The following is an 18,545-nucleotide window of genomic DNA, read 5'->3' as shown; positions in this document are numbered from 1 at the left end:
TATTCATCAACACTAAAATAAAGTTTTTAAGGCCATTTTCCTTAATTAACGTTAAATTAGTATTCATGATGAGACTTAAGACAGGAGATATCACTGATATCTCCTTGCTAAGCCCCCCTGCGTTAATTATGGAAATTATGGAAATGATGGTATTCATCAAATTCCGAAAATTACGTATTTTCAGAATTTGATTGACTTACTATCCACCACTGTGAGGTGGCGAATAGCAGGTAACACTTACCTGTGTCAGCGTGGACAGGTCCCACAGCGTCTCCCTCCAGCGCTCTGGTCCATCCTCTAGCTCCGGTGGCTGGTCTGACAAGTGTTCTCCCAGCAGAACACAATAAAGTTTAGAAAAAAAAAACTTTTTTTTTAATATCTAAACTACTATGGTCAGCTGGGAGAACACGTGTCAGACCAGCCACCGGAGCCGGAGGCAGTGTTGGGGGAAGGGTAAGCGCTCTGTGATGTAGACTGACGTACTAGTTGTTCCCTATTCTGTACACTACTTAGTAGATGTGTCTGGAAATGGATGTTATAATTGTTTGTGAAGTTTTATGTGACAGCTATATCCTAACTTTTGAGCCAGTCCAATACCTCGGTCCAAACGGTCAGCAATAACTGTGGGCAGAATCTTCCCTCTGAGTTAATCGCTAGTGTGCAAAGTCAATGGTAACAAAAGAAACTGTTCAATAGTCAGTAACGAAATACCAGTATGTCTGCTGGGCAAAAACTGTGGGCAGTGTTTTCATTAAAAAGACTTGCAATAAAATCCTAATCCCGTATGCTGCTCCCGTTACTATTTGTTGCGTGTGCAGTAGTGAGCACCTTCTCTCTCTTCCATTCCACCTTAGGTACCTCAAAACAATGAGTGCGGTATCAGGATATTGTGGACACTGGTGTTGCAGATAAGGGTAGTTTGGATGGTACTTACCCTAAAAGGCTTCTGCTGGTCTCTCCTGGTAACCGGCTCCTCTCCCCGTGGATGTGAGTAAGGTGGATGTGAGTGAGGTGGCATACACTAATAATGTAACTAATGGGAGTATAGTTAATCAGGATTTATTTAAATAAACAAATGGTCACATGACCTTAGATCAAATATCATCAGCATGAAAAATATTAAGTCAATTGGTTGATAGGTGTCTGTCCCAACGCGTTTCGTCCACAGTTTTGGACTTTATCAAGGGCAAATGTGGTTCTCTGCATGTTCACCTACTTTATACTCTCATAGAAGTCCATTCGCGGCATTTCCCCGCCGCACTTCCAGGTTCGTCACTGTTCCCGCTCACGTGACTACACCCGCTCACGTGACGTGTCACGTGAGTTCCTTGTAACATGTCCATGTTGCACGAGCGTCATGCTCATATCGTCGCCCTCTTCTGTAATAACTTTGTATAGCGATATAGTCCTCTAGTGATTGAGTGTGCCTTAGGGTGCCATGCATGTACTATCCTACTGTTTGGTCTCCGGTGTCTCACTATGGCGGCGGCCATCTTGTGGAAGTTTCAGGACAAAAACATTCCTGCTGTCATTTTGAGCCCTCTAAAGGCAGATATTCTATAGAGTGATATTAGGTGACGATAGTACACTGTTATATACAGTGTATTGCTGTTTATTAGTGCTCAATCCTGGGGTAAGTTTGGATGTAACTTTATTAAATATCCTTATCTTAAGATCTCCAAAATATTATTATTATTATTATTATTATTATTATTATCAGTTATTTATATAGCGCACACATATTCCGCAGCGCTTTACAGAGAATATCTTACCATTCACATCTGTCCCTGCCCCAGTGGAGCTTACAATCTATATTCCCTACCACATGCTCACAAACACACACACTATGGTCAATTTTGTGGGGAGCCAATTAACCTTCCAGTATATTTTTTGGAGTGTGGGAGGAAACCGGAGTACCCGGAGGAAACCCACGCAAGCACAGGGAGAATATACAAACTCCACACTGTTAGGGCCATGGTGGGAATTGAACCCATGACCTCATTGCTGTGAGGCAGTAACGCTAACCATTACACCATCTGTGCTGCGTACATTATATCGATTTCTTATTTAATAAAGTTGATCTTACTCTACATAATCTATCCTACACTGTCAGAAATAAATCGACCGTTCTCCGATTTAATCATATGTGCCGGGGGCACTGCAGCGGGCAGGTAAGTGCGGGGCCGGGGGGGAGGTGAGAGGAGGGGGGAGGAGTGGTTGGGGGGGCACAAAATTACTGCAGCTGTAGGTAGTGCTGCGCATGCGCTGATTTTATTAATGTAACAGCGCATGCGGAGCACGGATTCCAGCTGAGGTAAGTTAGTGTAGATAGGGATAACTATCTATTTCCTGAAAAGCTGTTATTGCAAAAATGACAGCTTTTCGGAATAGATAGTTATGGAGAGGAGGAATGATGAATTCCTCCGGTAATTACCTAATTACCTCCAGAGAAAGTTTAGGTATGATGAATAGGCCCCTGTCCTGAAAGCCTAGGGAATTTTGCATTTATATTAAAAGTGAGTATTGGCTTTTGGATTTAGCAGGGAAATCACTGACCTCCATAGCCAGTACAGTGTCTGTGGAGTGTTAGCAATTAAAGCCTAAGTGCCTGATTCTAAATCGCACACAAAAGCGCACACAGCAACATTTATAGGCGGTTACCCATCTATGAGGTTATGCAAATGGCCTACATTCTCCTTCCCTTGTGTACATATGTGCGGCCGAATGGGCAATGATTGAGATGCCCACTATTAGCGCCCTTGAATGCTGTAATACAGATTGGTGCATCTTTATACGCCATCATTCATCGCACCATCTAATATTGCATTAGCCCTATGACAGTTTCTCTCTCTGACCACGGGCTCCTATGCTTGCGGCTGTGCGCCCAGCGGCATATCTATAATGGGTGCAGGGCAGGCCCGGATTTCCCACAAGGCAACCTAGGCGCTCGCATAGGGCCCCATGAGTCCCAAGGGGCCCGTGGATGGGCCCCTTTTAACTCGCGGGGCCCTAGACGGGCCCCTTTTCCCCAAGAAATCTGGCCGGTCAAAATGCTCCCAGAGCACTGTACAAGTACCACGTGACATGAAGATGTCACGAGGACCCGCTTATAGAGTCCCGCTGCGGCACCACTGTCTGCATTGTCACAGAGTGACTGTGCATAAGAGGGAGGACGAGTGTCACTGGGTCCTCCGACCAGCCCCATCCAGCTCCAGCCCACCCCCAGCACAGCAGCCTCTGCCACTGACTGCCAGGCTTGCAGCTTGCCACCAGCAGCACGCATCGGTGGCACCCAGCAAGGAGCAGAGGGACAGGCCAAGGCAGAGTCTGGCTGAGTGAGACAGTGACCGAGGATCCAGATCTCAGGGAAGAACAGCAACCAGGCAGGTAGGGTCAAGTACTGTGCTATTCTCAACTACTCTAATATAGATTGAATTATGTAGGATATAATTTTTATGGTAGATGGGGTCTGGGAAGTGGACAGGACTGCTTTATATTACAAGCATATAGTAATATACATTATGATGATCATGATATTAGTATTATTAGTACAACAATCCAGGATGATGTTATTTTCATGTTAGGTACTTGCAATATACTATACTATAATGCAGTCCTTTCCACTCCCCACCTACCATTACAAAAATAAATCCTATAGTGTACTTTAAAAAAAAAAGGGGGGGGGGGGTGTAATGGTGATGACTCTTCCCCATCATAGTACTCAGCTGAGCACAGTCACACACAATACTGGGCATGGCCACACCACAACCTCCGCTGCAGATGCCACCTCGCAGCTACCTCCTAATCCTTAGCACTTCTCAGGCTTATATGATGTATTCAATGGATAATGAGGAGTATAACCTTAGGGTATTAGGTTTAGTTTGGGTTTTAGCATTAGGCATAAGATACTAGGGTTGGTGTATCAGTATGGGTTAGGGTATTAGGGTCAGATTAGGTGTTTGAGTTGGGGTATTAGGGATGGTGTAGGGTTTAGCAGTTAGGGTATTAGGGTTAGAGGTTATGGTTAGGGTCAGGTTTGAGCTTAGGGTTGAGTTAAGGTCAGCATTAGGGTAGGGATGCTTTGCATGAATCAGGAATGCAAATAAAGTGCTATGGATTGTTTGAGGTAGGGGGACCCCAAACTGGTATCTTGCCTAGGCCCCCATGAGGTCTAAATCCGGCTCTGGTGCAGGGTGTGCGGGGCACACGGGCCCACACTGCACCCATATTTTTAATACTTACCTCTCCAGAGTCCCACATCGGCGCTGTCAGTGCTGTTAAAATCACTTAAAAATGGCCGCCGCAGGGTCATCCCGGGGTTTTCCGCATGTGCAGTAGTGAATTTGCTGGGAAAATGGTTGCCGTGATATTTTCCCAGTGACCTACACATGCGCAGTAGACTCTGGGCACAGACTACCTCCCAGAGTATACTGCTGCGGTGCTGCGTCGAGTGCGCTGCCGGCCGCCGCAGAGAGAGGAGGGGCCCCCTCCTCTCTTAATATGCACCTGTGTATGTAGCCACTTGCATTGACGAGCCTGCAACACTCCTGTAATATGCTCACTGTACGGGCCATTTTCAGAGGGCATGAAAGGTGAGGGGTAGGCAGGGCCGGTTCTCCCGTTACGCATGGTACGCAGCTGCGTAAGGCGCCACATAGTGAAGGGCGCAGCTGCGTAAGGCGCCACATAGTGAAGGGCGCCTCAGCTGCGTACCATGCGGGCCGCGGTGCAGACTGTAGGGCCTATTCATTAAACATAAAAATTCTCTGGAGATAATTAGCTTTAGAACTCTCATGGAGTTCTAGCTAATTATAGGTGGAATTAATCATTCCACCTCTCCATAAGTATCTATTCCGAAAAGCTGTCATTTTTGCGATGACAGCTTTTCGGGAAATAGATACTTTTCCCTGCCTACACTACCTTATCGCGTCTGGAAACAGTGCTGCGCATACATCTGTAAAACCAGTGCATGCGCAGCACTGCCTACAGATGTGTTAAGTTTCGTACCTCCCCCGACCCCCCCCCACCCCCTTCCCCCCTCCGCTCACCTTCCCCCCCCCGACTTACCTGTCCGCACAGCAGCCTCCGGCTCCGTCCTGCTGGTCTGTCATGTGGTTTCCCAGCAGACCACATGACAGATTAGAAAAAAAAAAACTTTTTTTTTTTTGTCTAAACTTTCTTGTGCTCTGCTGGGGAGCACACATGTCCGACCAGCCTCCGGAGCCTGAGGACGGAGCAGAGCGCTGGAGGGACTCGTCGGGGGACCTGCACACGCGGATACAGGTAAGTTTCACCTGCTATTCGCCACCTCACACTGGCGAATAGTAACTGCATCAAATTTCGAAAATTGATAATTTTCGGAATTTGATGAATACCATAATTTCCACATCCCCATACTAATGTATACTAATGTATGGGGAGTGTGTAAATTAACGCAGGGGAACTTAGCAAGGAGATATCTGTGATATCGCCTGTGCTAAGTCTGTTCATGAATACCAAAATAACGTTATTTAAGGAAAATGTCCTTAAAAACGTTATTTTAGTGTTGATGAATAGGCCCCTGTGTCTCTGTGACACAGCTGCACCGCGTGTGTAGTGCTGACCGGACGGAGTTCAGTCAGCGCTACACAGCACAAACACACAGCCGCCGGAGCCGGCAGCTGTGTGTTTGCTTTAGCAGCATCGGCTGCTGCTCCAACTGCCGGAGCCGGACATCTTCCAGCTCCCGCAGTGGGTAATGGGAGTGACGCGTCACTCCCATAATGCAAAGCGGCGGACGGAGGAGCTGATCTCGGCGGCGGGACCAGGAGCGGGTGTCAGGTAAGTGTTTTTTTTTTATTTTTTTATTATGTCTCTACTGCAGGGGGGCGGATTACTACTGGGGGCACTACAAGTGGGGGGGACTACTGGGAGCACTACAGGGGTGGAATACTACTGGGGGCACTGGTGGAATACTACTGGGGGCACTACAAGGGGGGGACTACTGGGGGCACTACAAGGGGGGAGACTACTGGGGGCACTAGAGGGGGGGAATACTACTGGGGGCACTACAAGGGGGGGGACTACTGGGAGCACTACAAGGGGGGGGACTACTGGGAGCATTACAGGGGGGGAGTACTACTGGGGGCACTACAAGAGGGGGGACTACTGGGAGCACTACAGGGGGGGAATACAAGAGGGGGGACTACTGGAAGCACTACAGGGGGGGAATACTACAAGGGGCACTACAAGGGGGGAAATACTACTGGGGGCACTACAAGGGGGGGATACTACTGGGGGCACTACAAGGGGGGAAATACTACTGGGGGCACTACAAGGGGGGGAATACTACTGGGGGCACTACAAGGGGGGGAATACTACTTGGGGCACTACAAGGGTGGGGAAATACTACTGGGGGCACTACAAGGGGGGGAATACTACTGGGAGCACTACAAGGGGAGGAATACTACTGGGGGCACTACAAGGGGGGGAATACTACTGGGGGCACTACAAGGGGGGGAATACTACTGGGGGCACTACAAGGGGGGGAATACTACTGCGGGCACTACAAGGGGGGGAATACTACTGGGGCACTACAAGGGGGGGAAATACTACTGGGGGCACTACAAGGGGGGGAAATACTACTGGGGTCACTACAAGGGGGGAATACTACTGGGGTCACTACAAGGGGAGGAATACTACTGGGGGCACTACAAGGGGGGGAATACTACTGGGGGCACTACAAGGGGGGAATACTACTGGGGGCACTACAGGGGGGGTTAATACTGGGGGCACTACAAGAGGGGGGACTATTACTAGGGGCACTATATAATGGGCACTGCATAGGGAGGTACCACTACTGGGAGCACTGCATGGGGGGTGGGAGTACTACTGGGGCACTATATAAGGGGCTTACTACTGGGGGCACAAGGGGCACTGCACTGGGGGGACCACTACCGGGGGCACTGTAAAAGGGGCACTGCAATGGGGGGGTCACCAAAAAAATACTCGCTTACCAAAAAATTATGGCTAGGGCCGGCCCTGGGGGTAGGGCATTAAGATGATTTTTGCTCAGGGAGGAGGATGTCATTTCAGATCATGCCAGTCTTGCATTTGAAACAAAATCTTGGGTTTGATCGATTGAGAACAGTCTTAAATGTATAAAAGGTTAAATTGAGTAGAAATTAGAGGTTGGAATATATTAGTTTTACAGCTTTTAGAGCATGTTGGGTAAACTATAGTAAATATGAGGAAGTCAAGCATTTTCTGTGTGAAATCAGGTTGTGGTTAAGGCTGAGAAAGAGTAGCTAACTTGCTTAAGAGTTGCTGCCAGAGTGAGGACTACCAGAACTTATTACATAGATGGACAGTTGTTGAATAATGATATAACTGTTATTTCTTAAGGTATATGAAGGCTTGGTTGAGTAATGGTGCATACACATGGGACGATCATCAACGATAACGTTATCATTGAACAATCTCCCGGGTGTGCTGGATGATCTATATCGATCATCCAGCACAGCACCAACAACGACCAACGACCCACGACAACGATCGCAGGTCCCTATAGTAACCTGTTTGATATCGACGAGGTTGGCCTGTATGCACCGTCGATAAACGATATCGTTATCATCCATGCGTGTTCACACATCGCAGGTCGTTGGTGGGCTGGAGGCACCGAAAAATACACAATATGATCGATATCATTCATATCGTGCATTTTAATTGTACCGTGTGTACGCACCTAGAGATTGTAAAAAGATTATGGTTTGAAAGGCTGGAAGAAGTGTTCAAGAAATCAGAAATTAAATAAAGTGACTGTCTTGATGAGTATGATCATTCCATTGGAGGAGGCCAAGGGAGGTTACAATTAGTAATTTGGAGGCCAGAGAATGTGGCTCATCAGTCGGGGATGTCAAATTCACCCAAATTTCATCCTAGCTTACACTTTCATGACCTATTATAGGGCAGGGCTTTCCACATTATCTCTAAATATGCCGACTGTAAAGAGTTTTTGAATCACAGTTGGGCCAGTTATCTGGATGATGACCTGAAACACTGGGATAATCTCAACCGCTTCCGGGAGGCATTGTGCAAGGTCACATTTTCAAATATGTGGCAGGTGGCACAAAGTGGGGGCTGCTTAGGCTTACAGTACAACTCACAGCAGCCATCTGCAGATGCATTCATCGCATACTCGTCAAAGCCAAGCGATAAATCATTGGGGAGCTATAGGCAGCCATGGTAGTTAAAACAAAATGATCTGTTAACCCAAGGTAAGCAGGACATGGAGTTTGCAAAACATAAATATTATAGATGGGGGAGTAAAACCGTCAGACTTCTGGCGTCTATGCTCTACACATGAAAAAACATAATTTTATTGTGGCAGTCATAGACACCAAAATAATTAAACCAAACACCCAATCTAAATTCTATTACACTACATTATACAAGAACTTCTGTTAACTGGTTAAATTGCCCAATCTGACACCAGCTCAGCAGTGATATTACTCCACAAAGTCCCCAACCCTGATGGGGATTATTATAAAATGTTGTAGCTTCACATTAAATTGGTGGATTTATGTCAGACTACACAGGCATATCTAGCATGTATGATGCATACACCAAAGCTTAATATAGGCCCACAGCAGCAGCCATCACCTTATATTAATTTTAGTATTGGCAAAAATAATGGACCATCACACAGAAATGTATTCTGCTATGCCTGCTTACTTATCCTCATATAGGGCTATCAAATGGGTCTTACCCCTAGCCTTAGATGTCCTAAATGCAATCAAGCTGAAGCAACACTTATACCCCTTTTACACCAGAGCTAAAACCCGGGTTATTGCAGGGTTAACCCGGGTAGCTCCTTGGTGTAAAAGGGGAAAGGGTTGGATTGCTGGGTCGAGCGACCCGGCAATCCAATCAGGTAACTTGCAGGGTTTGACATGGGAATAACCTGTGAAACCCTGCAGTGTAAACGGCGCAATCCGGGACAGGGTGACATGGATCTTGCCACATGCCTGCCGATTGGCCGGGTTCAGTGGCGCTTGGAGATGACGTTATCTCCAAGCGTCCACTTCAATGCCAGAAAAGCCGGGTCTCTGCAGATCTAGCTCCGGTGTGAACAGCGCCGACTCGGGAATATCCTGGGTCAGCGCCGGGGAAATTCCGGGTCTGATCTGGATTGGAACCATGTTCCAACCTCCGGGTCAAACCCAGAATTTCGGTATAAAAGCAGTATTATTAATGCCTATGGAACAGGCCACGGATTAATTACTTTTGGCATCTAGTTAGTTGACCTTATCAATTATGCTCCATTCACCTTTGAGTGAGCTGTGGGCCTGGTTCAGACCCGCTCGTGGGCGCATAGCGCTCGCAAGCATGTCGATGGTCCCCAACTGCGCATGCGCGAGCCCCAGCGAGCGACGGCAGCTCCGTCGCTCCTGGGCTCACTACAAGACAGGGGGCGGCTGTCAATATTGATTGACAGCTTGCCCCGTTTTGTAGGCGGGTCGGAGGGGTGGCTTGCCAAATGGAGGCGTTCCCGAAGGAACGCCTGCTGTTTGGGGGCGGCCCTACTGACATCACGAGTGATGTCAGTGGTGAGCTTCCGGCTCTATTAGAGCCGGAAGCTCACTGGGGCTTGCGGCAGACGAGACCCTACCACAAGGGTCTCGTCGCAAGCCCCGATGGTCGCGATGGTCTTGACCATCGCGACCATCAACCTGGCCACTTGCTAAAGCTGTGGGTGGTCACCCACAGCTTAGCGAGCGGCCAGAAGGCCGGCTCAAAAAAAAAAAAATGCCACCCTGATTCAGAGCGAGCGCTTTGAAAGAGTGTCCCAACTCTGAATCAGGGCTTGTGTTCCTGCAAAATCAATGTTTAATTAGGGATGTAACAAACCAATGCTAGAAGCTGCAGTGCTGCTCTATTGTTGTTATCCACCTTTCCTCTGTGTATTTGTTAATTCCACTTTATTGCTGCATGGCCACATTGCAACTCTCACTGTCTTTTACCCATGCGTTTCATTTCATATAGAACCAATACTTTAGTATCTTGCTAACTATCTGATTGCAACTCGTTATTACTCATCTAATGTTTACTCTTGTATACTGATTGTCACAATGCATGAAACTCTAATATATACAATAGCATAGATCATATACAAGGATTTCTATATCTGTATGGTAGGTAATGCGTGAGTGAAGGAATATGTGGGGACCTTGGAATGTGCAGCATGAGGAAATGAGACTTGAGTCATGTTTATTTTATAACCAGACGACTGAGGTTGTTTGAGAACAAGAAGTAACAGATGGAGGTTACTTTAAAAATGGGGCTGGATTTACTAATACCCCTTTTCCACCTAAATTCCGGGTCTGACCCGGAGTTGGAACAAAGTTTCTATCCGGATCAGACCCAGAATTTTGCCGGCGCCGACTCGGGATATTCCCGAGTCAGCGCCGCTCACACCGCAGTCGGGTCTGCATAAACCCGGCTTTTGCGGAGTGAAAGTGGTCGCTTGGAGATGACGTCATCTCCAAGCCCCACTGAAGCCGGACCAATCGGCCGGCTAGCAGCGCACTCCAGGTCATCGTGACCCGGAGTACGCTGTTCTCACAGCAGGGATTCATGGGCTACGCCCGTGTTAAACCCTGCTAGTTACCTGGGTTGGATTGCCGGGTCACTCGACCCGGCGCAACTCTCTCCCCTTTTACACCAGGGAGCTGCCCGGGTTAACCCTACATTTCAGGGACAAAGTGGTGATAATTGTCGAAAAGTTGCTGTGTGTTATATCTTCATTCAACAGGGAAAAGTTAAAGGATTTTGAAAATGATGGGACACGGGTCATATGTTGGAGGTTTGCTAGATTTCTATTGTGTGCAGTGTTGGAATGAATTGCATACCAGATTATTTAATACGTCTCGTTTTCATTGCTTCCTTCAACCTATTTTATTGACTCTCCATTGTGTTTATCTATAACCTCATATTACACATAAGAGTAGTGTACTGTATATTATGGAACTTGTATACAGGGAAATTCAGGCATTCCACTATAAGAAGCTAAAGGAGGCATGTGTGACTATATATAGGCGCACATGCAAGTTGCATGAACCAGCGCAATGCCGTGACTTCCGACAATTTCGCTGTTAGATTTATAGCAATAATAAATTATTGCATTAATAAATTATTATAGCTTTAAATCTATGGGCTAAATCATTGGTACCTGCAATTCGCAGACTATTACGTATGGGCCATAGTCAGTTAAACGGTTTCCCGTCCATGGGTTGCAGATTTCATATTTTGTTTTCTATAACATTTTTCGTACATACCTATCTCCTCCATTCGTATGTAGTAAATAGTCCATTATATCTCTTCCTGACAGCCATATATAGTATAAATTTAATTATTTATGTATCTTCTCCTATACTCTGTAAAACACGTCGCTGTATCTCTTACTACTTCTTCATCTAGTCCTTGGTAAATGTTACCACCTCTTAATTACATATTCCCATCTTGAAGAATCATATTCTGTTGAGTAATCCTATAAATGATTGTGACACATTATGTAGGATGTAGTCAGGATCCCAATGGTCAGAATGCTGACAGTCACAATACTGACAGATTCTGCCGGTGAGTATTAGGATTACGGATAGGCACTGGAGGCATACTTGCCTACCCTCCCGATTCGGCCTGGGAGTCTCTGGAAAATCGTGTGCCGCTCCTGGCTCCCCGGAAAGGCAGGCAAGCCTCCCGGCGTCCGCCGAGCCCTCCAGCCTCCCCAGCGGTTACAAGATAAACCCCCGCAGTGGGGATGGCCGATGACACGATTCACGCTGAACGGCGTCATTTTGGCGCAGCCCCCTGCTCCACAATGCCGGTAATATCGACATTGTGTAGCGGAGGCGGGGTAAAAATTACGCAATCCCGTGACCACGTCCCCCACACTGCCCACACACACTGGGTAAGCTCACCGGCTGCTCCCCCTGCTATGCCGATCTGGCTTCTCCCTCCCGGAAGGGGCAGCCAGAATGTCGGCAACCCTGACTAGAGGGTGGGCTAGGGATAGGATGCAGGAGGGGATGGTTAGGGTTCGGCTGCAGGGGAGGGGGTCTGTTAGGATTGGGGATAGAATATTTACCAAAATCCATTGGGATTTTGACTGTCAGGATGCTGCTGTCAGTATTCTAATCATGGGGATTGTGATAATTGGGTCCCTGTACCCATCCCCATTATGCAGCCATATCCTATTAAAACTGCTGTAGCTTTGTTTAACCTTCCATATAACACCCATTGTTCATGTTTTTGAATAAAATTCAGGGGGAAAAAATCCTAGACACGTGCATTGGGTGTATTTTGGTTGCATGAGCAGGAAAGTAGGCAGCAATCATCTCACAAAGGAAAGCAGCCTCTCATTACCATTCTACCTACTCAATCTGAGCCCTTTACCAGACACTGGACGTGATTCCCAGTCAGACGCTAACCCAGGCGCAACTGTGTATTCTTCCAAAGCAGCACTGCGCCTTTATACAGAGACTACCACTGGCTGTGGCGCTAATCCACCGATTTGCGTATTAAGTCGCATCATCGTCCACACATTGGTTGCACCATTGAACATTGCACCAGCCCTATAGAGATGCAGAATGTCCATCTGAACATGGACGCCGAAATCAATGCAACTACAAAAAAAGACAGTTGCTGACCGCGTCACACCTACGTCTGGCTAGCCCCCCCCCAAGTTACCACCCAGGAACGCCCCCTGTAATTCCCTCTTTCTGTGTCCAAATTAATTATGCTGCTCTCAGCAGTGTCACCCTGACGCATATACAGACTGAAAACATCAGCTGCTTGCATCCAACATCGGTACTGGATCCACCTCTGAATCAGATCCAGTATGGATTGTATAGTATAACTGAGATATCCATTAGATATATGGGGTCTCGTGCAGAGCTGAACACATCTTACATAAAAATGCAGCCACAAAAATGATGCAGTTATGCCTGTATGCTGAAAATGATGTATCTCACGTTATATCCAGCTCTGCAATTGTACCGAGTACAGTAGCATATGTGTTTTATTTCTTCCAGGAGTAGTATCAGAGCAGGGATTTGGCTTTATAGTGTTAGTAGTAAATGCTAAAGTCACATTACCCAATTTGTATGCAATATAATACTTTAATGAAATGCCAAATACAGAAGACAGAATAGTAAACGGACAGTGTTATTACTAAATGTGACAGATGCACATACCATGTAAAATCCAATGAAATATAGACACAAATATAAAATAAAAGTGCAAATGAAATTAATTTACCTACAAACATCCATTTTCTTTCCCTTTAAAATTCAGTTGTGAATATTCTTATTTGCAAATATCAGTTAAAGCAACCGTAATGCAAATAGATGGCCGCAACTTCATATAATATAGCAGCCACACTGAAGAATTAAGTACAGTGTGTTTGTGTGTGTGTGGGGGGGGGGGGGTTCAGATCCAATCAGCTGATCAGAGGCAACTACTGATCGTCATCTCATTGACATCAGTGCTTATTTTGCCCTCTGGGCCAAGCAGCTGCTATAGTCACGCCTCCGTACAGGTGCATATGTGTCTGATCCAGGTCTTCCTTGGTCGCAATTATGTGAATAGGTCTTTACTGTACTCTGCCTATATTTGCTCACACCTTCCCACCCACGTTACACCTCTCTAAGCACAGGGATGCAATTGAATCTGCATACAAACGCAAGTGCATACGAGGTACACATATGTGTGCTTTATGCAATAGTCACATGCACACATCTATCGCTACATGAGCCCTGTTAGATGAATTTGGGGAAACACAAACAACTGGCTACCGTCTATGTAATTGGAAGTGTGATCACATTATTATCTTTACAATAATAACTTACGTGCAGCTATAATAAAAAGTATACTTATATACTTGTAATAAATCATGGTAAAATATGAGCAACCCCAACACTTTACAGAAAAGCTTTAACACAGTTTTTCCAAAAATGAACTTCTTATAGCATAAATGTACATTCCTACCTGTAAGGCTCTGGGACCAAGGGCTGTCCTACTCTCCCTGGCGACTCAAGCTCCCAATTACCTATAGCTAATGACAAGACTTGTTTTTGAGCTGGGGGAGGTGGGGAGAGTGCAGCAGGGGGAGGAGGCAGGGAAAGAGGTTGGTGTGGTGGAAAGGGAGGTGGTGGGCAGTGTGAAGGTCAAATATATTTTCCTCAAGGAGCGCTAGAGTTGGTCTAGTTAATGAGTAACCCCTCAGTATTTGGGCATTTTGTTATTGGGAATTACAAATATGCAGAAATAATCAATCTCATATATATTGTTATATTTTCCTAGGTGTGATTTGTATGTATTGGGGAACACAGTAGGAAAGGAGATAAGGATAAAAAAAAAGTAGTGTTTCACAAATATAAGCAAGAGCCAGAAAGACAAAACATACCTGACATGTACAATAGACAGGTCAATAGACAAATGAAAAAAAAATGTTGTGTATTTAATAAGTTACATATTTACATGAAATAGGAAGAATTACCACAAAATTTAAATATTCACAAATACACCTGGCACCCTACTACAATTTTTTTCGTTTCAAACACTTTGATTTCTTGTTTAAGTAGGGCAGGTGAGTTCTTTCCCATACAAAACATAAATACAAACGAATAGTGTCAAAGAGCGCCATCTAGTGACCGAAAGTTGTCACTACTAGTCAGTTATCTTCATGCAAGCTAGCCAACTGCCCACCAAGTACAGGTGACTAATATGTTATGTAATGAAGCCTTGGGGAAACTAGACAACAGCACATTTTAATGGGATATTTGTTATTCAATTTCTCACTACAACGTACTTCTGCTGTGCTGGAGACATTCAGTGCATGGCAGGGCAATGGTAATAAAGAACTATGGTGACAATGATAAAGCCAAAGATTTTAGAGTCAGAAGAGTCAGTCAGTTCTCGGAGTCTTCTGTGTTCTTGAACATCAGAATCGAGTTGTAAATTTTCACCGCTGGTCCCAATTTAATACATAAAATTTTTACAATGTCTGTCTGCGTGAGGAGCAGGAGGGCTTGTCCGTCTATCATCTGCAGGGACAAAAAGAGGACAGAGATTTGGTGCTTATATTATTACAGTATATGACTAAAGAACAGGGTTAGAGTTAGTGAAAAGATGCATACAGAGGTTGTTTACTAACCACAGATATGTAAGCATGGAGTGCATACAAGCAGTACATTCCTACATGTGAAAGTGTGCCCAATGTTCACATGGTTGAGCATTTACTAGCTAATGTGAATGCGTGAAAACCACTAAATGTCACAATGTGCATGCGTCCCGATGGTGTGTCTCAAAATATGCAAAACCCATTCAGAACTATTAGTATTATCCTTTATTTATATAGCGCCACAACGGATCAGCAGCGCCTTACAGAGTACATAAACACAAACAGTATGAGCAAAACAAGAAAAAAGTGACTTACAGTAGAGAACATTGCAGGACATGGACAAGGGTTATAAACATTGCTGCATGAGCAGTCATTGTACCCAAATAAGCAGCAGGGCGGCAGAACCCAAGGGATAGGTGGCGTTGTAGGCAGTGGAGATGATGGTATAAGTGAGGGAAGGAAAAGCACATGAGGGAAGAGGGCCCTGCTCGTGAGAGCTTACAGTATGAAGGGGAGACAGACAGGGGTGAGAAAGAGGAGAGAACTGTTAAGACAATGTATGGGGCATTACTGAGCGGTGACACGCTTAGTCTCATAGGCATGTTATGGGAGTGTCACTGAAAGCGTTTGTGTACAGAGATGATCCCGAAAATCGTGTGGCGCTCCCGGCCACCTGGAAAAGTGAGCAAGTCTCTCGGATGGCTGCCAACCGCCCACATGCTTCCAGCATACTTGCCTACTTTTGAAAAAGCAGTTCAGGGAGATTGTAAAAGTAGCACCTATGAGTGTGGTAGTAAAGTGGGCGTGTTCTGCTACACCTGAGAGGCGTGTCATATACCTGACTTACATATATAAATGAATCCCAATGCAGTTAGTAAGATCTATTTATTGATGAAAACACACTGATACTTTTCAGGGCTTGCTCATATATTGTGTTTTACAAGAGGTTCCATATAAGCGTCCAAGAGAAACCTTATATGAATATGCATGTAGCCATAGGGATCACTGTGCCTTACAACTAAGGCAGGGAAATGGCACTGATTATACCATTTGAATTTAACGTCTACATAATGGGGGTAAGGTGCAATCAGGAAGATTGCTAGACTCTTCAGGGAGTCAGGGAGATTGCTACTATTTCAGGGGGTCTGAAAGGAAGGGAGAGGAGCAATCACATTGCTTTTAAAGTGAGGGTGACTCAGAGATTAATCTGGATTCTGTAGGAAAAGAGTTTGAATCAGATGACTTGAGAGGAAAATGAGATGAGCTGCAGCACTTAACTATAAATGTAAAAGGGGTGAGGCTGGTGAAAAGCATAGAGTAGGAAGTTGCAGTAGTTCAGGTGGGAGATAACAAGGGTATGAATAAGATATTTAGTACCTTTAAGCTTGAGAAAGGAATGAACCCACGAGATGTTGGTGAAATTGGCAAGATTGAGAGATAGCATGAATGTGAGGGTTAACGTAGAGGGAGAAGCAGTGGCGTAACTAGGGTATTTGGAGCCCAGGGCAAATTTGAAAAGGGAGCCCCCCTCCCACCCCGAGATGTGCGTGCACGGGAAAAGATGGGCATGGTCACTTAAAAATGGGGCGTGTTAACATGACACACCCCTTTATTTTCACGCTGAACATTCCTATCCATATGCACCTTAACCGCAGTAGTACCCCTTATACAGTACCCCCAGTATGCAGTTGTGGTCCCTCTTATGCAGGCCCATAGTAGTGCCCCTTATACAGTATCCCCAGTAGTGGTCCCCCTTATACAGCCCCCAATTAGTTCCCCTTACTCAGTGCCCCCAGTAGTGGTCCCCCCAAATGCAGTGCCCTATGTAGTGTTCCCCCTTATGCAATGCCCCCAGTAGCAGTCCCCACAATGCAGTGCACCCAGTAGTGGTATCCCCTTATGCAGTGCCCTATATATATAGTGCCCCCAGTAGTAGTCCCCCCCCCATTGCAGTGCCCTTTATATAGTGCCCCCAGCAGTAGTCCCCCCTCCCATGCAGGTTTCCCAGTAGTGGTCCCCCTTATGCAGGCACCCAGTAGTGATTCCCCCTATCTAGTGCCCCCTTGTAGTGGTCCCCGCAGTGCTCCTAGCAGTAAGCCCCTTATATAGTGCCCCCAGCAGTAGTCCCCCCCTCCCATGCAGTGCCCCCAGTAGTGGTCCCCCTGATGCAGGCTCCCAGTAGTGACCCCCCCCTATCCAGTGGTCCCTGTAGTGGTCCTTCCTGTTATTGCCCCCAGTTGTGGTCCCCCCAGTGCAGTGCCCCTAGTAGTAGGCCCCTTTTATAATGCCCCCAGTAGTAGTTCCCCCCCCAAGTAGTGGTCCCCAGTTGAGGTTCCCCGTCCCGATTAAGTGCCCCCTGTAATAGCCCCCCCCAATAGAGGTCCTCCTAATAATGGTGCCCCCAGTAGTAGCCCCCCACCCGTTGTGCCCCCACCCCAGTAGAGGTCCCCCCAGTGGTAGCCACCACCGTTGTGCCCCCAGTAGTGCTGACAGGTTTTTCAAAAATATATATATAAAAACATACTTATCTGAATCCACGCTGCTGCTGCTGCTCCTCCAGTCCGCGCCGTCGTTCCCGCCGCCGCCGCCCGCCAGTCCTCCCGGGCTGGTGCGCTCAGCATAATGGGACAGACGTCATGACGTCTGTCCCATTACCCACTGCAGGAGCCGGACGGAAGTCTATTTTACTATCATTGGCTGCTGTTTAACACACGCATCGCCGCCAGCGCTGGCGGCAATGCGTGTGTTATGCACAGCCTGAGCCCGCCTCCTGGCGCTATTGGGCAAGTGCTCAGGGGGAGGGAATGGGCTCAGGTGTGCAGCACAGGACCGGCGCTGGAAGCCTAGCGCCAGTCCTGTGTAAATGTGTAGCGCTGACCGCACTCATTGCGGTCGGCGCTACACTGGTGGCTAACTAGGGCGGGCCGGACCGTGGCCGGCGGCGCCCCCCCGCGCCGCCAGTCCCACGGCGCCCAGAGCACGCACCCTGCCCGACCCCCCCTAGTTACGCCACTGGGGAGAAGTAGAGGATGACATCAAGGCAGCATATTTGAGGGACAGGAGAGAGGACAGTGTTAGCAACTGAAAGAGTGTAATGTAGTTTGTACTGCCGACCTGCGCTGATTGTGAATGAACAAGTCCGCAAATTAGTAAGTGTATTGTGAAAAATATGAGCGCTGATGTGTGTTAAGCATGCTGCAGCAAGTTCAAATGGTTTTGCTACAGCACACATCACACACCAGCGATTGTCTTTTTTACAATAAACTGAAAGTATGTGGTGAGAGCGAAAAGGGACTTGAATGGTGGCAGGGAAAAGGGACTTGAGAGGGGGTAAGACCAGCTCATTCTGAGTTTAAGAAAGCTCTGAGACATCCAGGAAGAGATA

The 18,545-nt window shown here is 46.7% G+C and overlaps 2 protein-coding genes across 4 annotated transcripts in view; both read right to left on the bottom strand.

Moving 5' to 3' along the window:
• The window catches only part of SGK2 (serum/glucocorticoid regulated kinase 2), a 60,051-nt gene extending 45,858 nt beyond the window's left edge, over positions 1–14,193 (bottom strand). Inside the window, exon 1 of one of the 2 annotated variants that reach the window (XM_088480602.1) lies at positions 14,026–14,193. The gene's annotated coding sequence lies outside the window, so the exon portion shown is untranslated. The remainder of the gene's footprint in view (positions 1–14,025) is intronic. The other variant, XM_088480601.1, reaches the window with a different exon arrangement.
• A 283-nt stretch (positions 14,194–14,476) lies between these two features.
• Positions 14,477–18,545, bottom strand: part of L3MBTL1 (L3MBTL histone methyl-lysine binding protein 1) — a 56,526-nt gene continuing 52,457 nt past the window's right edge. For both annotated transcript variants that reach the window (XM_088480600.1, XM_088480599.1), the window contains exon 22: positions 14,477–15,083. In XM_088480600.1, the coding sequence (XP_088336726.1) occupies positions 14,949–15,083 (135 nt within the window). In that variant the 3' untranslated portion in view covers positions 14,477–14,948. The remainder of the gene's footprint in view (positions 15,084–18,545) is intronic.

Source organism: Taudactylus pleione, unplaced genomic scaffold (assembly GCF_031769625.1).
Source record: "Taudactylus pleione unplaced genomic scaffold, aTauple2 ptg000256l, whole genome shotgun sequence".
Lineage (NCBI taxonomy): Eukaryota > Metazoa > Chordata > Amphibia > Anura > Myobatrachidae > Taudactylus > Taudactylus pleione.
This window is presented reverse-complemented; position numbering and strand designations above follow the sequence as displayed.